Here is a 22,033-nt window from a genome sequence, read left to right on the forward strand (position 1 = left end):
TTATCAAGAGAATCTGGCAGTTTTCTATGATATTCAGTTGCCTACAGATCTGAGTTGATTCCATCGGTAAATGTCCACACTGGTTAACGTTGTATGAAGAAACGAAGGCCATAAAACTCACACAAAGTATGGTCTAATTGTCTCGCTTCCTTTCCCCCCCCCCCCCCCCCCTGTCATGCACTTCTGCCTTCTTCCATCACTTCTAAGTAATACTGCTTATGTTTCCTGAAATCTATTGTAATATAGTTTCTGACATTAAGACCATCCTGTCAGAGAACAATTTGTGAAGGAATGTAATATATTTAGTGTTAGTGACTGAACTATGTGTTTGATCAATAAGTGTTCAGCGGTAGCGATTATGCACAATAGATGTAATGTGTCACCGCTTTTTATTTCCTAATTTAAACAGAGTGTTTTGAAGACAGCCCTCATTTTCAGGGCTAATACTGCACATACACTCTTCCTGTGTTACTCCTGATGTACACAGTAGCACTGCATCCATTAACTTAGGACATCCTTTTTCAAAGACGTTATATTACCATGTGCTTAATGTATGATGCACAGGAAATTAAGTCCAACCTCAGTTTTGTTTCCGTATTTAGTCTTAGTGTCGTTGGCAATCATATCCATGGTTTCAGTTGATACATACCTTTCTTAGTTGTATGCTGGGGGAGATTACGAAATAATTAATGGGACACCTGTCTGTGGCTTGAAGGGGCTTTCAATTTATTTGGTATTCACGCATAGATTTTGTCGGTAATAGCTCAGTATCATTTCATATAGGCTTATGACAATCTATGAATAACATGTATGCGTGTGTATAGACAATGCGAGACATGAGTATGTTAAAGGGTACAAGAACTTTCTACCACGTAGTGGGATTACCTACATCTATATACATACTGTGCAAGCTCTCTTAGTCAATAATTCAAGTTACTCAAGATTTTGAAGGTGAAAGTACATGAATTGTTATTTTTGCAGTAAAACCTACAGACACTTATTTACGGCACTACATGTTTAACATTCCGACGTAAGAAAAAAAAGTGGTATCATTTTAACGGAAGTGTCATTGCCTTTTATACACGACAACGCTGTTTCACCCTATTTGACGAGTAGAGGCTAGGATCAGTGAGATCCTTTATTGAAGCGTCTTGCCATAGGCCACAGACACAATAGGCAGCATATGTTCTCACGTTACTGTGTTACCGACGCCTTGGTAGTGCCTTATAGAGTAAACTTCTTCTTTGTTACAGTGTTTACAATCAAGCTTGTTACTGTAGTGGTGAAGTCTTGTGTAGTTCACGGAAAATGCATGAAAGCAATAAATATTTTAGTCGTTAAATTTTTATACATATTTTCTATATCATCTCATTGAATTATACGCTTAAAGGCTGAAATTAATGAATGATATCTTTTACGACCAGTTTCGAATCGTCTTTTTTAGGGACGATATTTCTGTATAAGTGTTATGGTTTATTGACAAAGATCATCCTGTATCTGCCTCATGAATGTAGACGCTTAAATTTAATAAATTTGAGTGTTATTGTCTTTATTTCTTTAGTTTATTTCACGAACTTTCTTTTATGTAATGATCACTTTTGCTAAGATTTTCCCATGGAAAGCTGTCGTAGGAATGTTTCGCCCCTTCCCTACAAAAGGAAGAACATACATAAATTTAATCCATATATCGTTTGAAAATTAGTGTGCCTACAGATTTTGTTTTTTATTAGGTAAATATCTGTTATTTAATGTATGTAAAAGATAGAGTTAAGAAAGAAACTGCTAGGAATACCCTTCTTTGAAATTTCTCTATGTTTTTCATTAATAATATCTGGCGAGTAACAAACGCTTTGTATTACTTTTAGCAGTTCATTCGTAACCTCATCTGGCATCATTTAAATTATTGGTAATGAATTTGCTATTAGCTCAAATTTTATTTTATATTCCTCTCCTTACACATTGCTTTTTGTAACACACAACTTCCCTTTATTCAGCCTCTGGTTAAGAGATGAAGATATAAAATAATAAAAAAAATTCCATAGGAATTAACTTTTTAACTGTAAGATAACTGCTGTTCTCTTAAAATCTGGCATTAAAAAGCTATGTTCTTATTATCACACCTATTTTCTCATTGTTGTGTTACATTCATTTTAATAATCTAAGAAGCATTCTCAAATTTTTTGATTCTAGCCCAGAAGTAAAATTTTCCTTATGACGAAAATGTATTTCTCAGTTGCACTTCGCCATGTAAGACACCTAACGGTATTCTCTAATATACATTCCATAGGTGTTGGAAGATTCTAACTAGGTACTGCACTCTATGGAGAATTATTGTGGCCCATTAAGCTCATCTACAAAAAAAATACACGATGTGTTCAAATAATCAGCAGACATTTACGCAAAAGAGATTATATTCCTTTAGCGGTTTCAGGCACCTAGTGCTATTCTTCAGAAGATTATAATTATCGCGTTCTTAGAAAGTGTCAGAAATAGGCAGGCGCTTGCAGCATTATACTGTAGTCATGTGAATCATAGAGTCTGTAGAGATATGGAATATGCAAACCAAACATCAACTACAAACACCATTACATCTTCTGAAGAAGGGCATTAGGTGACTGAAAGCGATAAAGAAATAAAATTTCTTTTGTGTAACTGGTTGCTGATTATTTCAACAAATATAAGTACAGTTGCTGAAGATGGATAAAATTCTAAATATACAATAATTAGGAGATTTTAGTTGCAAAACTGAAGTAAAAGAAAGTACTGTCACTACAGTGATATCAAGATTATAGGAATATTACCAGGGTAGTACTCAGGACATACAAAAATGGGTTCTATCTGTAGAACATTATGGTGGGAAACCAAGTATTGATGTGTGATAATTTTGTCAGAGACACACATTTGATTTTGCTTTGGACAAGATACTTTTGTTGGCACCCAACATATTAGACGAATTCACAAAATGCTTCATAACGAGAACGATTCATGTCAGTTTCCGAACTTGGAAGTTTCCATGTATCACACAAGTTTAAAGCTGTGATTAATATTAGCGCTCTTCATAGAATGGTGAGGATCACATCTTGAAGAGTTCTTTCGTTACACGTTTTTTTTCTTTCTGTATACCTCTTGCCTGCAGACCCTTCATAAGGAGGCGTTGAAACCAGTGAAGTTGGTCACCCAGTTCATGAAGCATATAAGATGAATTTAAATGCAGGTACATACGAATAGTATATTGGGAACAATTTGTATATGATGTGAGGTGACCGTATCCTCAGAGTCCTCAGATTTCACTTAAAATTTTTATTACTGTACATTATAGTTCGGTGTATGTAAATGTATATCTAAATTTCAGCTCCAACACAGTGCTATTTTTTATATGGCTTTTTGATTACAAAAGTACCATAAAGGGAAGGACCTCTTCCGAAGACTATTCCGCTTCTCTTTCGTTCACGTGAAAAGGTGCATGCTCCGCCGCTTTGTTGCTGCCAACCACTGTGGGCTATCAGTGTAATTGTGGCGTGCAATGCTGGTGAACGCATCCAGAGGAGCCGACGTTCAGTCATTGTCGGTCGGATGGTAGCAGTGAAGAAATCGACGATAGAGAACGTGAAAGTGAGAGTAGAAGTAGTGATAATATTAACATTGGGGACAGAGTATTGACGGTGCATGAAAGATGCAAGTGTTACATGTAAAATAATGAAACATGTTTATTTGGCAACTGTCTGACATGATTAAGCAAAGTGATGCAATGTGAACTAGCATTATATTGTAATATTTGGTGCTGACGAACAAAGTGAACATTACATTACAAAACAGTTGTATCTGGGTTTCTTTTTTAATTTATTCGTTGTCCCACAAAACGCCACCCCATAACGAGTGACGCACTTGACAACAGTTCGCTGCCGTCCCAAAGGTAGAGCAGAACACATTGATATTCTCTGGAAAACATCTGAAGCGTGGAAGACGGATCACGACATACTTTTTAACATAAATACTATGGGAATCACTGATCAATTATAAATATTGCTTGTTGTAGAGTCTTACATCAACATTTTCTTTTGCAGTCAACATTAAAAAACTGTACAGTTAATTAACTACACTATGACTGACAATTAAGTGTGTATGACATTCATGCAGTAATGGTGCGCCGATCCCACTATAGTAACTAAGCATACAGCATTTCTATTACAATGGAATCTTCCTTCATCTGTCAAAATCTTAAAGCTTCTTCATGTACAAAACACTCTGTGTATGCATGCTCCAGCTCTCTTTTCACCATAAGTCTTCTTATTTGACGTTTTCAGTGGTGAATAATTAGATGCACATGCTGAAAAGATTTCTGAGGAGCGAGATTTGGGACAATATAATACACAAAATTTCACGTCTATTTTAATAGATTCTTCAAATCAGTGGCTAAAGAAAATAATTTTGGAACATAACGCATCAATTATCAAGAAAAGGCACTTTTCAGATTACGACGCAGTTTAGCAGTATTCTGGAGGCAATGCTTTACTACAGGGTGAAACAGCAAGTGGGAGACAAAATGTTATGCAAACAGAAGTGACAAATTTCAGAAATACTTGTAATGCAAAATAGCACATCATTGGGAGCTGTTGATAATGACATCCTTTGCACCACTGAGTTCCTTGATAATGTCCTCCAGAGGTCGTCCCTTGGTTTCTGGTAGCAACCAACATTCGGTGACAGCACAGACCAGACAGACAGCTGCAAAGAACCAGAAGGTGCCGTAAGCTCCCATTGTCTCTGACATGGCTGGATAAAGTTTGGTAATGATGGTTGAAGTGGCAGTGACCATTGTGTACATGATAATGGCGGCCAGGGGTCTGATCCTTGGAGCCACTATTTCAGATAGCACCACATATGGCAGTGAGTTCAGTCCAGCCGCCAGTGTCAAACAATATATAGAGAGACATGTGGCAGGAAGCCAGCCAAAGGAAGACAGGTCCACCTCCATCTCTTGCTTGAGGTACATGTAGACACCCAGGACTGCTACCGAGGTCCCGACAACCCCATTAGAGAGGAACAGCAGGGGTCGACGACCAAGGCGGTCTGTCACCAGTGCAGACACCAAAGCGCCAACAACCTGTCGAAAAAGGCAACAAATGGAAAGTCAACATTCAGAAATATTTCTACATTGCTCGTTTTCAAAATATTTTGGTAATGAGGATGTGACTGTTTAAGTTATTGTAAATATTATTCATGAATATACATACAGTTTAATTGGAAATATTGTTATAGGCAGTGCCAGACATCATATACGCATGTTAAGAACTGCGTTAAACCATACACAGCTGTACTAGTTATTCTACTTTTTAATATCGACTTTGGTCAATTTCAGACATTCCACGGGTCATCTGCACAAAGGGAACAAACTATATATGAAGTATATACAATGACCATACCTCACAAAAGATTGCTCATACATACATACATACATAAATTTTATATGTATGAGTGTTGTGCACACAGTGTGACATAGATATAACAACATACATTCAAACTTATTCAGCTGCCTATTTCCCAGCTGCAATGGTTACTCATTCTGAAATGTACTAATTCAGTATAAGATGTGTTATTCACAACATCTCCTATATCATAGAATATATTGTGGCGTAACAAGCTAGTCACGCCACACTGAGAAGGGAGCCGAAAGGCACGCTTACACACACGCCAACTGGCGTCAAGTCTGGAACAAGATACGTTATGACTGCTATAAAGAAAATACGTAGCTTTGGAATATACTTAACTTTTAATCTTTGTTGGTTTACAAAGTTCTTCTTGAGACATTTATACGATAACTCTCAAAGTAGGTAAGGCTAATGGCGCCTTGCTAGGTCGTAGCCATGGACTTAGCAGAAGGCTATTCTAACTGTCTCTCGGCAAATGAGAGGAAAGGCTTCGTCCGTATTGTCGCTAGCAATGTCGTCCGTACAACTGGGGCGAGTGCTATCCCGTATCTCGAGACCTGCCTTGTGGTGGCGCTCGGTCTGCCATCACACAGTGGCGACACGCGGGTCCGACATGTACTAAATGGACCGCGGCCGATTTAAGCTACCACCTAGCAAGTGTGGTGTCTGGCGGTGACACCACAGAATATAAACATTAAAGTGCATGGAACAGCCAATAGTATGTAGTTTACTGCTGCTGTTGCCCAAGGATCTCATGTTACAGACACAACAATATGTCAAACAGCTAATTAGGAAAATTCACTCGCTGTCTAATTACAGTTGTGCGATAGTATGTTGTTACAGAAATACCACCAGAAAATAAAAGATGCAGGTGGCGCCTATAGTTAAAGAGACACATTTTTATGGATGAAACACAAATGATACTGGCGTAATATTACACGAATAACAAGGCTGAATCATATAGCTTAACCCATTATGGTTATATTTATGGGACAAATATATTCTTCCCCCCCCCCCCCCCCCCCCCCCATGAACCACGGAACTTGCCGTTGGTGGGGAGGCTTGCGTGATCAGCGATACAGATGGCAGTACCGTAGGTGCAACCACAACAGAAGGGCATCTGTTGAGATGCCAGACAAACGTGTGATTCCTGAAGAGGGGTAGCACCCTTTTCAGTAGTTGCAGGGGCAACAGTCTGCATGATTGACTGATATGGCCTTGTAACACTAACCAAAACGCCCTTGCTGAGCTGGTACTGCGAACGGCTGAAAGCAAGGGGAAACTACAGCCGTAATTTTTCCCGAGGGCATGCAGCTTTACTGTATGATTAAATGATGATGGCGTCCTCTTGTGTAAAATATTCCGTATGTAAAATAGTCCCCCATTCGGATCTCCGGGCGGGGACTACTCAGGAGGACGACGTTATCAGGAGAAAGAAAACAGGCGTTTTACGGATCGGAGCGTGGAATGTCAGATCCCTTAATCGGGCAGGTAGGTTAGAAAATTTAAAAAGGGAAATGGATAGGTTAAAGTTAGATATAGAGGGAATTAGTGAAGTTCGGTGGCAGAAGGGACAAGACTTTTGGTCAGGTGAATACAGGGTTATAAATACAAAATCAAATAGCGATAATGCAGGAGTAGGTTTAATAATGAATAAAAAAATAGGAGTACGGGTAAGCTACTACAAACAGCATAGTGAACGCATTATTGTGGCCAAGATAGACACGAAGCCCACGCCTACTACAGTAGTACAAGTTTATATGCCAACTGGCTCTGCAGAAATTGTTGAAATGTATGATGAGATAAAAGAAATTTTTGAGGTAATGAAGGGAGACGAAAATTTAATAGTCATGGGTGACTGGAATTCAAGAGTAGGAAGAGGGAGTGAAGGAAACATAGTAGGTGAAAATGGTTTTGGGCTAAGAAATGAAAGAGGAAGTCGCCTGATAGAATTTTGTGCAGAGCATAACTTAATCATAGCTAACACTTGGTTTAAGAATCATGAAAGAAGATTGTATACATGGAAGAACCCTGAAGGTACTAAAAGGTATCAAATAGATTACATAATGGTAAGACAGAGATTTAGGAAGAAGGTTTTACATTGTAAGACATTTCCAGAGGCAGATGTGGACTCTGACCACAATCCATTGGTTATGACATGTAGATTAAATGGGAATTTAAGGAGATGGGACCTGGATAAACTGAAAGAACCAGAGGTTGTACAGAGTTTCAGGAATAGCATAAGGGAACAATTGACAGGAATGGCGGAAAGAAATACAGTAGAAAAAGAATAGTTAGCCTTGAGGGATGAAATAGTGAAGGCAGCAGAGGATCAAATAGGTAAAAAGACGAGGGCTAGTAGAAACCCTGGGGTAACAGAAGAAATATTGAATTTAGTTGATGAAAGGTGAAAATATAAATATGCAGTAAATGAAGCAGGCAACATGGAATACAAACGTCTCAAAAATGAGATCGACAGGTGAAACGTCCCCTTTTTAACAATTATACACGACTGTGCTTAAACTGACACACAATATTCTTAGCGCAACGCAATCTGACTTTCAAAATTCCCTACTAAAGAATGGCCCTGACAAACATTAAACTATACCTTTCACAAATCACTTACCTCACAAAAATCTTCGCTGCTCAAGCTACTGCAATACAGCGAGCGCCACTACTGCCAGCTAAATAAAAGATTCAAACTACTGAAGGCACTAACTACTGATAGGGGTAGTTAGCAAATGAAAGATATTAATAGAGAACAAACAATGTATTTACCTTGATATCATCACAAGTCATAATATATATATCAGTTCATGACAAATTACAAATCTCCGCCATCTCTCTCCCCACATCCACCACTGCTGGCGGCTCACCTCCAACTGCGCAATGCTACGCGCTGTTCACATCCAGCTGCCGCTGCCCAACACTACAATGGCAGACAACAATGCAAACTAGCCACAGACTGCACACAGCACAGCCAGTGATTTTCATATTGAGCGCTACGTAACGTTGCCAATAAGAAAACATAAACAGCCTACTTACATAGAGAAAACATAAACAGCCTACATATTGAATTTAGTTGATGAAAGGTGAAAATATAAATATGCAGTAAATGAAGCAGGCAACATGGAATACAAACGTCTCAAAAATGAGATCGACAGGAAGTGCAAAATGGCTAAGCACGGATGGATAGATGACAAATGTAAGGATGTAGAGGCTTATCTCACTAGGGGTAAGATAGACACTGCCTACAGGAAAATTAAAGAGAGCTTTGGAGAAAAGATAACCACTTGCATGAATATCAAGAGCTTCGATGGAAACCCAGTTCTAATCAAAGAGGGGAAAGCAGAATGGTGGAAGGAGTATATAGAGGGTCTATACAAGGGCGATGTACCTGAGGACAACATAATGGAAATGGAAGAGGATGTTGATGAAGATGAAATGGGAGATATGATACTGCGTGAAGAGTTTGACAAAGCACTGAAAGACCTGAGTCGAAACAAGGCCCTGGGAGTAGACAACATTCCATTAGAACTACTAATAGCCTTGGGAGAGCCAGTCCTGACAAAACTCTACCATCTGGTGCGCTAGATGTATGAGACGGGCGAAATACCCTCAGACTTCAAGAAGAATATAATAATCCCAATCCCAAAGAAAGCAGTTGCAGACAGATGTGAAAATTACCGAACTATCAGTTTAATAAGTCACAGCTGCAAAATACTAACGCGAATTCTTTACAGACGAATGGAAAACCTGATAGAAGCCGACCTTGGGGAAGATCAGTTTGGATTCCGTAGAAATATTGGAACAAGTGAGGCAATACTGACCCTACGACTTATCTTAGAAGAAAGATTAAGGAAAGGCAAACCTATGTTTCTAGCATTTGTAGACTTAGAGAAAGCTTTTGACAATGTTGATTGGAATACTCCCTTTCAAATTCTAAAGGTGTCAGAGGTAAAATACAGGGAGCGAAAGGCTATTTACAATTTGTACAGAAACCAAATGGCAGTTGTTCAAATGGTTCAAATGGCTCTGAGCACTATGGGACTTAACATCTATGGTCATCAGTCCCCTAGAACTCAGAACCACTTAAACCTAACTAACCTAAGGACATCACACAACTCCCAGCCATCACGAGGCAGTTGTAAGAGTCGAGGTGCATGAAAGGGAACAAGTGGTTGGGAAGGGAGTGAGACAGGGTTGTAGCCTCTCCCCAATGTTATTCAATCTGTATATTGAGCAAGCAGTAAAGGAAATAAAAGAAAAATTTGGAGTAGGTATTAAAATCCAGGAAGAAGAAATAAAAACTTTGAGGTTCGCCGATGACATTGTAATTCTGTCAGAGACAGCAAAGGACTTGGAAGAGCAGTTGAATGGAATGGACAGTGTCTTGAAAGGAGGATATAAGGTGAACATCAACAAAAGCAAAACAAGGATAGTGGAATGTAGTCGAATTAAGTCAGGTGACGCTGAGGGAATTAGATTAGGAAATGAGAAAGTAGCAAAGGAGTTTTGCTATTTGGGGAGCAAAATAACTGCTGATGGTCGAAGTAGAGAGGATATAAAATGTAGACTGGCAATGGCAAGGAAAGCGTTTCTGAAGAAGAGAAATTTGTTGACATCGAGTATAGATTTAAGTGTCAGGAAGTCGTTTCTGAAAGTATTTGTATGGAGTGTAGCCATATATGGAAGTGAAACGTGGACGGTAAATAGCTTAGACAAGAAGAGAATAGAAGCTTTCGATATGTGGTGCTACAGAAGAATGCTGAACATTAGATGGGTAGATCACATAGCTAATGAGGAGGTATTGAATAGGATTGGGGAGAAGAGAAGTTTGTGGCACAACTTGACTAGAAAAAGGGATCGGTTGGTAGCACATGTCTTGAGGCATCAAGGGATCACAAATTTAGCATTGGAGGGCTGTGTGGAGGGTAAAAATCGTCGAGGGAGACCAAGAGATGACTACATTAAGCAGATTCAGAAGGATGTAGGTTGCAGTAGGTACTGGGAGATGAAGGAGCTTGCACAGGATAGAGTAGCATGGAGAGCTGCATCAAACCAGTCTCAGGACTGAAGACCACAACAACAACAAGGCTCAGTATCGCTATAACAGCACTGCAAGAAACCAGGCTACCAGAAGAAGGCTCAATACGGGAAAAAAACTAAACTGTTTTCTGGAAGGACAAAGATGTTGTTTGGCCCAGGCAGCACGGAATCGGTTATGCTGCCCGCAATGACTTGCTGTGTTGTACCGAAAACCAGACTGAGATCTCTGAAGGCGTTGTGACTACGATTCAAAACAAATAGTGGACCACTGACGCTGATATCTGTATATGCTTCGACACTTACCTCAGCTGCAAATGCCAAGGATCAGTTTTATGAACAACTCAGTGATGTAGCACAAGGAGTGCACTCCGGGACCGTATATGCAACCTTCGTGATTTCAACGCTCGTATTACTAGTGATTTTGCCATTAGGCCTGACTGCCTAGGCAAACACGGAGTGGGCAAAATGAATGATGATGGTCTATGGTTGCTTGAATTCTGTGCAAAGTATCAGTTATGTGTCACCAATACATACTATAAAGGCAAACTGAACCACAATGTTTCCTGGATGCACCCCCGCTCAAAACATTGGCGCTGATTAGATCTTATTCTAACTGAAAGGAAAGATTTGCATTAGTTTCTTCATACAAATTCTGTCCTTAGTGCAAATTGTGACACAGATTAAGCACTAGCAGCGACAAAAGTGCGCTTCGTGACTAAAAAGTTTCACTCTGCCAGAACACCATGCAAAACAAAAATTAATCTTTGCCAAAAAAGAAATACTGCTGCAGTAAATGTATTTAGTAAAGAGACACGAAAAGAGGTTAATCACTGGGACCCAGCTGCTCGTATTTCTGAAGACTGGCAGAAGATAAAATCGCATCTTATCGCTACGGCTGGAAATGTGTTCGTAATATGGAAGCAAAATCCCAGGATTGGTTCATCGAGAACGTAGATGTCCTGAAACCTCTCCTTGAGGCTAAGCGTCAGGCCGCTGTCACCTGGTATAAAAAACCCACGCAGTTCTACACGCTGGGAGCTAAGAAAATCAAAGGCAGCTGTCCAACGCCCTCTCCGCAGCTGTATCAATACCTATTGGGAGCAACTTTGCACTGGCTTGGAGGAGTATTTCAATGCTGGCGACATTGTTGGTGTGTACTCGGGCTTCAAACGGGCCAGTGGATCCATTCCAAAGAAGAGCGTACCACTCAAGGAAATAGATGGAAAAGTTATCACAGATCGAAATCGTCAATTGCTCCGTTGGATAGAACATTTCTCCAGCCTCTACTCAAATCCCATCAACATTAGTCCAGAAGCAATGGATGAAACTCCTCAGATGACACCGTAACATGACTTATATGTCACGCCTACTATGCTGGAGCTTCAAAGAGCAATTGCACTGCTCAAATGTGGGAAGTGCCCTGGCAAAGACAACATCTCCATAGAAACTGTAAAACTTAAGCCAGTTTTTCCGCTGTTTTTCAACCTCTTACTGAAATGTTGGGCTCAGGCTACAGTGCCGCAAGGCATGCGCGATGCCAATATTGTTACACAAAGGTAAACGTGATCGCGACGACTGTAACTGTCACCGTGGAATCTCACTTCTGAGTATACCTGGAAAAATCATTTGCCTGTATGGTGTTCGGCAGACTTCAGTAGCTTGCCGAGCGCATATACCCTGAGGAAAAATGTGGCTTTCATCCTCAGCGATCTACAGTTGACATGATCTTCACACTCCGACAAATTCAGGGTAATTGCCGCGAGCAGAAAAACCCCTTTGTTCATTGCTTTTATCGACCTATACAAGGCTTTCGACACAGTCATCAGCGAAGGACTGTATGCAGTACTTTTGAAGACAGGGTGTCCTCCAAAGCTCTTAAAGATGATCAAGGATTTTCAAGAAGATACGGAAGGTGCTGTGGTCTTCGACGGAATCACATCTGAATCGTTTGCTGTGAAAAGAGGGGGGTTGCGTATTGGCTCCCACTCTGTTCAATATCTTCTTCTCAGCACTCCTCAAAGTTGCTTTTGGTGAAATTAATCTGGGCATTCGTCTGTATACCAGAGCTGATGGGGAGCTCTACAACATTTCTCTACTCAGATCCAAGCGCTTCCGAGAAGACTTAATTGTACATAGCCTTTTATTTGCTGACGATGCTGCATTTGTAGCGCACACTCAAGACGATCTGCAAGAGCTTATGGATAAATTCTCTACTGCATGCAAGCTCTTCTCCGTGGCTATAAACGTAAAGAAGACGGTTGTCATGGCACAAGGATACACAGATCCTCCTTGTTGGAGGTACTCGGTAAGTTCTGCTATCTTAGTTCAATAATGACAGAATATCTCTCCCTGGATGACGAGATAAATGCACGAATAAGAAAGGCTGCCAGTACTTTCGGGAAGTTCCGCACACGTGTATGGGATAACAGAAATCTCACATTGTCGACAAAAATTCTTGTGTATCAATATTGTGTGCTGAGTACTCTCCTGTATGGAGCTGACACTTGGACGTCGTATGCCAAACAGGAACGGAACGAATGCTCAACGCCTTTCACCTGCGGTGCTTACGGCGCGTATTGGGAATATCATGGAAGGATCGTGTGACAAATGGTATGGTTCTGAAAACAACAAAGTATCACTGCCACGCTGAAGCAAAGTCGTCTGCGGTGGTTAGGACATCTGCATCGCGTGGACCACTCCAGTCTGCCCCGGCGCATAGTGCGCAGTGATGTAGCAGGAGCAAAGAGATCTCGTGGAAGACCTTCACTACGCTCTAGGGACTGCGCCAAACCTGATACGTGGGCAGTTGATATTTACAGTGACAAGTGGGAGCAACTCGCTGACGATCGCTACAAATATAGGAAACTGAGTGCAGATGGAAGCGAGATGCCCGACCAAGTATGGCTTCACAACTTAGCTTCAAAACGATCGCGCACACATGAGCTTATGACTAACCCACCCGCTGGAGCGACTCATATTTGCCTCGCTTGTGGGAGTTAGGTCGGTTCTCGCATCGGACTTCTGAGCCACCAGCGTAAATGTCTCCAGGATGCCACTTGAATCTTCCGACAGGAAGCACCAGGCCATTGTATATTATACAGGGTGGTCCATTGATAGTGACCGGGACAAATATCTCACGAAATAAGCATCAAACGAAAAAACTACAAAGAACGAAACTCGTCTAGCTTGAAGGGGGAAACCAGATGGCGTTATGGTTGGCCCGCTAGATGGCGCTGCCATAGGTCAAACGGATATCAACTGCGTTTTTTAAAATAGAAACCCCCATTTTATTTAATATTCGTGTAGTACGTAAAGAAATATGAATGTTTCAGTTGGACTACCTTTTTCGCTGTGTGATAGATGGCGCTGTAATAATCACAAACGTATAAGTACGTGGTATCACGTAACATTCCGCCAGTGCGGACGGTATTTGCTTCGTGATACATTACCCGTGTTAAAATGGACCGTTTACCAATTGCGGAAAATGTCGATATCGTGTTGATTTATGGCTATTGTGATCAAACTGCCCAACGGGCGTGTGCTATGTATGCTGCTCGGTATCCCGGACGACATCATCCAAATGTCCGGACCGTTCGCGGGATAGTTACGTTATTTAAGGAAACAGGAAGTGTTCAGCCACATGTGACCGTCAACCACGACCTGCAACAAATGATGATGACCAAGTAGGTGTTTTAGCAGCCGTCGCGGCTAATCCACACATCAGTAGCAGACAAATTGCTCGAGAATCGAGAATCTCGGAAAAGTCGGAGTTGAGAATGCTACATCCAAATCGATTGCACCCGTACCATATTTATATGCACCAGGAATTGCATGGCGACGACTTTGAAAGTCGTGTACACTTCTGCTACTGGGCACAAGAGAAATTAAGGGACGATGACAGATTTTTTGCACGTGTTCTATTTAGCGAAGAAGCGTCATTCACCAACAGCGGTAACGTAAACCGGCACAATATGCACTATTGGGCAACGAAAATCCACGATGGCTGGGACAAGTGGAATATCAGCGACCTTGGCGCGTCAATGTATGGTGCGGCATTATGGGAGGAAGGATAATTGGCCCCCATTTTATCGATGGCAGTCTAAATGGTGCAATATATGCTGATCTCCTACGTAATGTTCTACCGATGTTACTACAAGATGTTTCACTGCATGACAGAATGGCGATGTACTTCCAACATGATGGATATCCGGCACATTGCTCGCGTGCGGTTGAAGCTGTGTTGAATACCATATTTCATGACAGGTGGATTGGTCGTCGAAGCACCATACGATGGCCCGCACGTTCACCGGATCTGACGTCCCCGGATTTCTTTCTGTGGCGAAAGTTGAAAGATATGTGCTATCGTGATCCACTTACAATGCCTGACAACATGCGTCAGCGCATTGTCAATGCATGTGCGAACATTACGGAAGGCGAACTACTCGCTGTTGAGAGGAATGTCCTTACACATATTGCCAAATGCATTGAGGTTGACGGACATCATTTTGAGCATTTATTTCATTAATGTGGTATTTCCAGGTAATCACGCTGTAACAACATGCGTTCTCAGAAATGATAAGTTCGCAAAGGTACATATATCACGTTGGGACAACCGAAATGTTCAAACGTACGTACGTTCTGTATTTTAATTTAAAAACCTACGTGTTACCAACTGTTCGCCTAAAATTGTGAGCCATATGTTTGTGACTATTACAGCACCATCTATCACAAAGCGAAAAAAGTGGTCCAAGTAAAACACTCGTATTTCTTTACGTACTACAGGAATATGTAATAAAAATGGGGGTTCCTATTTTTAAAAAAATGCAGTCATCCGTTTGACCTATGGCAGCGGCATCTAGCGGGCCAACCATAGCGCCATCTGGTTTCCCCCTTAAACCTAGAGAAGTTTCGCTCTTAGTAGTTTTTTCGTTTGACGCTTATTTCGTGAGATATTTGGCCCTGTATATGTAGTCAATTTTAACCGTAGCTTATAATGATACAAAGAGTGGGCAGTGGGTGAATGGAAATAAATTATTTGTGTTGATGATTTGCTTCCTCATAGTGGCTTCTTTGTGCTACAGCTTTTTCCGTCGGTGTGCCTCTACTATCTCCCTATTTTAAGGTCCTTCAAACCATTCCCTACATCTTCTTTCCTTATTGTTACTATTTTATCCATCTTCAGCAATTGTAGCCGTATATACTAAAATATTAAGCAACCAATTTAGAAATTTAAATTTCTTTTATGCTATTGGTTGCTTATTATTTCATTCTTTATTTCTGTTCCCCCTCCTATTCCACCCCTCTCTTCCCATTATTTTTGTTCTACCTCACGTTTTCGCTTATCAGAAAAATGCGCCTACTGCAGACTAAGATTTGTTTAAGCGCAACATGTTGCGGAGGATGTTTGGTGTAGTTGTTATGTAGAGATGTAATGAATAACCTGTGGTAAGAGGCAACTGAGAAAAGCATCACACCAAATAAAATACTGATGATTAGATTTGTGATGAGATGGGACTTTAGATCTGTCAAATAATTGTGAAACTTCATTGTAGATGAACCTCAGATGTATATTTCTATGCTCAATGCTACCTGTTTCGATCAGGAGACCATTATCAAGCCAAAGCCTAACGGACAGACAAAACCGTTGAAGTGCGTAGGTCAGAATATGCTGACAAAATAAAAATTATGACATAGCAATTACTTACAAAGCATAACCAGCTAATCACTACCACATTTGAAGTAAACAATTTCGATGTAGATACACAAATGTAGCTTCTGGTGCAACAACTAATCTCCAAAAGATATAGTTATACAGAACACGCACAAAAGACGACAACACATTTCAACTTGAAGAAAAATAAATTTAACAGCAAATATCTAATTCAAATCGCTGCGAATCTTGGACAAAGACAGTAAGAGAGTGTCTGTAGGTGTAACATCGATCATGTGTACGTATCGCAGGTACATGTGAGAGCTTTGGAGTGTTTTGTAGTACATAGATGTAACAACGATGTAAATTTAACGAGAAACGTACTTAACAAACGGTGTCAACAAAGCATAATCATGAAAACGCTTACAGTACAGTGGCATGTGTAGTGATAGAAAGCTTTAAAAAAAAATGGCTCTGAGCACTATGGGACTTAACTACTGTGGTCATCAGTCCCCTAGAACTTAGAACTACTTAAACCTAACTAACCTAAGGACATCACACACATCCATGCTCGAGGCAGGATTCGAACCTGCGACCGTAGCAGTCGCGCGGTTCCGGACTGCGCGCCTAGAACCGCTAGACCACCGCGGCCGGCTAGAAAGCTTTAGAAAACGTGCAATAGCAAGCTAATAAAAAGTAAATTCGAAAACATGGAGTTAATATGGTTTAAGGTTATGTGTCGTATTTTAGTGAATTTGAGGAAATTAGCGTTTTTTAATCATATGAGTGAAAGGAATATGTGAATAGTGGGATCTCAAAAAAATGGTTCAAATGGCTCTGAGCACTATGGGACTTAACATCTGAGGTCATCAGTCCCCTAGAACTTAGAACTACTTAAACCTAGCTAACCTAAGGATATCACACACATCCATGCCCGAGGCAGTATTCGAACCTGCGACCGTAGCCGTCGTGCGGTTCCAGACTGTAGCGCCTAGAACCGCTCGGCCACTCGGGCCGCCGGCGGGATCTCAAATAAGTAAAACGGCACATACGAGGAATTAATCTTGTATCTCATTTATCTTTTAATAATGTAAATAGTCAAATAGCTATTGGAAATATATATATATATATATATATATATATATATATATATATATATATATATATACTACAAGTCCGTTATAGCCTTCTTCAGTCTGAAATGTACGATCGCCCTGTGTGCTTGTCCTACATATCTATGTCTTTTGCAGATTATTGGTTACAACAGAAGCTACGTTTTTCTATCTACGTCGAAGTTGTTTACTTCAAATGTTATAGTGACAAGCTGGGTACGCTTATTAAGCAATTGCTGCGTTATTTAACGCCCTAATTTTTATTTTGTCGGTGTATTGTGAGCTGTGCACTTTAAGGATTTTATCTGTCCGTTGATCGAAGCCGGTAGCGCGGAGTATAAAAATAATATAAAAATAAACATCTCATGGTCAGCTACAATGAAGTTTGACAAACATCGTTAACTTAAAAGGGAAACATTGCAGGCGGAGACTGCGTCACATACTGAGCTACGTAACGTACCTGCAGCGCACCTAGAATGATTGTTGCCACCTCGGAAGGCACAGATCCGCCGGCCTCATCGAACATCATGACGGCATAGTTAAGCACAGCGAAGGAGCCGCATAGCTGCATATTGGCGCCGAGGGTGGCGACGATGGCGAAGCCCTTGAGCGGGGCTCTGGAACAGATCTCCTTGAGCGTGACGCGTCCGGCGCCGCCATCCTGGGTGCCGTCTCCAGCCAGGGACGCCCGAATGCGTTCCAACTCACGCTCCACCTGCTCGTCTGAGATTCCTCGGCGCAGCCACCTCAGCGCCTTTGACACAGAACATACACCTTCTCAGAAAATCCTAATAAATTTTGTGACGTTATGATGTTGATAAACGATCCTCCAAGTGGTAGCCTGTAAATACACTGCAGGAAAAAAATTACTACACCCTCTTATATGTTTCCAATTCACTCAAGATTTATTGTCGCAACAGCTCCTATAGAGTACACGAAATGATTACATTTATAGGTCAATAGCACTCTAACATTCTGCGTGGTGTCTGTTTGTTCTAAGTCGTGTCCCCCTACCACTTTCGCGCAACGATGCTCTGAGCGTGTTTCTTAGGGAATTGACTAGTTGGAACCTGGGACCTGTTGCTGGTAAGGAGACGCCAGGCCACACATGACATGCAGAATTCAGAAGAGTTCACTGAGAGTAGCGATGATATAATCAAATACTTAATGATTTCAGAGTCATCTCCACCGCACTCCCTGTAAAAGAATCTTAGTACTAACTAAATTTAATGGAAGGGGTTCAAGGCTTTCCTATTTTTAGTTAGCTGGTAAAATAATGTCGAAAAAGCAGTTAAGTTTACCATTGGAGATTTTATTCTACTCACAAAGCATTGTGTATAAATTGTACTATTGATAAAAGGAAATATTTTAATACTGGATGATAAAAACCAACTGCGCTCAACAAAAATGTGAACGAATATTCCCTGAATGGGTTTCCAAGTTCTATAATGGCTCGAAGGATGACCTATGCCATATCACATCTATAATCTAGGTTTAAATTAAGTTTCATAAAAGAGAAAACTATCAAAAATGGTCTACATTGACCCTCAATTATACTTAATGACTTATTTAGCTTGTCGTAAATTACAGTGGCTGATGTGGCTTCTCAATAATGATATAACAGAAAAATAATCGCGTTTCAGATTTTAACTTCAAGCAGCAAATGTGAATACCACGAAGTTTAATTGACGAGCTCTGAGCGTGTTTCTTAGGGAATTGACTAGTTTGAACCTGGGACCTGTTGCTGGTAAGGAGACGCCAGACCACACATGACATGCAGAATTCAGAAGAGTTCACTGAGAGTAGCGATGATATAATCAAATACTTAATGATTTCAGAGTCCTCTCCACCGCACTCCCTGTAAAAGAATCTTAGTACTAACTAAATTTAATGGAAGGGGTTCAAGGCTTTCCTATTTTTAGTTAGCTGGTAAAATAATATCGAAAAAGCAGTTAAGTTTACCATTGGAGATTTTATTCTACTCACAAAGCATTGTGTATAAATTGTACTATTGATAAAAGGAAGTATTTTAATACTGGATGATAAAAACCAACTGCGCTCAACAAAAATGTGAACGAATATTCCCTGAATGGGTTTCCAAGTTCTATAATGGCTCGAAGGATGACCTATGCCATATCACATCTATAATCTAGGTTTAAATTAAGTTTCATGAAAGAGAAAACTATCAAAAATGGTCTACATTGACCCTCAATTATCCTTAATTACTTATTTAACTTGTCGTAAATGACAGTGGCTGATGTGGCTTCTCAATAATGATATAACAGAAAAATAATCGCGTTTCAGATTTTAACTTCAAGCAGCAAATGTGAATACCACGAAGTTTAATTGACGATCGACACTAGTATTACGTAAAAAGGGGATGTAACAGATGATACTTCTGCAGTTCTGGGTGGAGACTTCTGCAGTTCTGAGTGAAACCTTATGCATTCTTATGCAGCATCGAGTGCATTCATTACCTTGTCGGTGGTTAGCAGCGTCAGGGGCGGCTGGCGGCGCATCTCCACACACCTCGCCATCTCGGTAGCAACTCTCTCGAACTTATCCTTACTACTGTTTACCGAAGTTGGTTTAAGAAAAAGGTATCTGGCTGTGTTTTCAAGTGACCAATCAGGCTCTCAATGTTAACCTTAAGCTCTGCCTTCAAAAATTCTGTCTATCCAATCAGAAACATTATACTTTTCGTGGTGGGGCAATGTTTTTAATGTTTGCTACGTAACAGAGATGCGTAAAGTCTCATGCTAAAATTTGCACCTGGTGTGGCCCTTTTAGTGTTATCGTAAGATTTATACTGTTCTTCTGGATGGCTCTATCTTTTAACATGGGCTGGGGGTGGTCTTGGCGGTTGGCTGGCGACGTGGTTGTCCGTCCCTTATCGTAGGGCCTTCTAGCCTACACGGCTCTGCTCTCGGCTTCTGTTCTCGTTTCTCCCCTTGGAACTGCGTCTGTTTCACGGTGGGAAGGTATGACATGCATTTAGGCGTTCTTGTGTTAGTCTGTGGTATTCCATTTGCTCAATCGTTGATCGTATTACTTTGGTTAAATTAATGTCAGGATTTATTCGGAGCTATGTGACATATTGCCGGATTTGCTATCATGTCAGAGTTTTCATGGAAGATGTGGGATTTGCCTGATACAGCACAAGCAGCTCTGAGGTACCAGGTATCGGCCCTTGCTGAAATACCAAATGTAGAAAGTGGTGTAATCTTCAAGCGCGGCACTGCAGTCGCTGTCTGGCATCCAGTCGATCATACATTTGTCGAATACTGTACTGGGATACGTTATGCCACCCGTGCTCGATCTGTTCATGTAGTCCTGTAAGGGTTGTTGGTCGCCGAGTTGTACGCGTCACTTCTCTTCCCATCATATCTTCACCTGCTCTATTGGAGAGTCCAGAGATCTTGGTGGCCGGGTAAGGTGCTGCACGTCTCATCAAGCACATTGAGTTTCACTTGCAGTGTGTTGGCGAGCATTATCCTGTTGAAAAAAAACACATCACCTTCTGGCAAAGGAACGGGTCCAATAACACTCTGCACTTACGGAGCAGTGTTTAACGTCTCCTCCACAAGCACCAAAGGTTGTAGCTTGTCGCACCCCTGTCCATGAAACCTCAGGTGCGACCGTGTGTCTTGGACGAATGCATTCTAGGAGGCAGCGCTCGCCACGTCTATGTCGTACTCGCATTCAGGCAGAATCCGCTTTCTTTGCTGAAGACCACGGCGCTCATTCCGTCCTCCAACTCTGACGGCACCAGTCGAGCCGTGTCCATTGACGCTGTGACGTGAGTGGAAGACGAGCTAGAGGGGTGCATACCTGAAGCCCCACTGCCAGTAAGTTCGCAACAGGTCGTGTAAACATGTCTGGGCTCACTAGCTATCTCTATTATCTGCCACTGCTCCCATTACGGTATCACCATCCTGGCGGGCGTCTGTGATGTGCGGTCGTCCAAAATTCGTCTACGGGTGTGCGTATGTTCACGTGACCAGCGATGTCACTACTGCTGCGCAACTGACGCAGCACGTCGAACTTGTGTAGCAATTCTCCGAAAGGACAATTCCGCCACTCGGAAGGCCACAATTTCACACCTTCCAAACTCACTCATTTGGCTGGAGGAACCACGAGTCGCCACGGCTTGGTTGCCTGCTTGCTTCACACGTTTGCACCACACTGATCTCTGGCTGTGAGCATTCCGTATTAAAGGGTAGACACAGATGGCGCTCTGGTAGCTATACCACTACGCTGTATGTTAGCACGACGTTGAAACCGTTACTAGTACATCTGCTGTCTCCCAGGTAGTACATGTCGTCATTGGATTAAGGTCGACATCGTCTTTGCAGGTGCAGTTTCCGGCTGTGTATTTGGAAACAATCTTTGTTTGTCCCAACAGTAATACAACTTATTTAGTCTCTGCTGGCTAGCCGCGCGGTGTGAGGCGCCTTGCCACGGTTCGCGCGACTCCCTCGGGTATGTATGTGTGTTTTCTCCTTAACGTAAGTTAAAGTTAGCCTAGGGACCGATGACCTCAGCAGTTTGGTCCCATAGGACCTTACCATAAATTTACAATTTTCTGCTGGCTGTTGGCTACTATTTTCACAGGAAACACTGAAAGATGCAAAACTTCCTGGCAGATTAAAACTGTGTGCCCGACCGAGACTCGAACTCGGGACCTTTGCCTTTCGCGGGCAAGTGCTCTACCATCTGAGCTACCAAAGCACGACTCACGCCCGGTCCTCACAGCTGTACTTCTGCCAGTATCTCGTCTCCTACCTTCCAAC

At 41.4% G+C, this 22,033-nt stretch overlaps 1 protein-coding gene across 1 annotated transcript in view; it reads right to left on the reverse strand.

The window, feature by feature from the left end:
- Positions 1-4,600: 4,600 nt before the first annotated feature.
- The window catches only part of LOC126416883 (facilitated trehalose transporter Tret1-like), a 63,240-nt gene continuing 45,807 nt past the window's right edge, over positions 4,601-22,033 (reverse strand). Inside the window, exons 3-4 of the mRNA XM_050084767.1 lie at positions 17,701-17,994; positions 4,601-5,104 (exon numbers count right to left, since the gene is read on the reverse strand). Coding sequence (XP_049940724.1) covers positions 4,601-5,104; positions 17,701-17,994 — 798 coding nt within the window. The remainder of the gene's footprint in view (positions 5,105-17,700; positions 17,995-22,033) is intronic.

Source organism: Schistocerca serialis, chromosome 8, assembly GCF_023864345.2.
Source record: "Schistocerca serialis cubense isolate TAMUIC-IGC-003099 chromosome 8, iqSchSeri2.2, whole genome shotgun sequence".
Lineage (NCBI taxonomy): Eukaryota > Metazoa > Arthropoda > Insecta > Orthoptera > Acrididae > Schistocerca > Schistocerca serialis.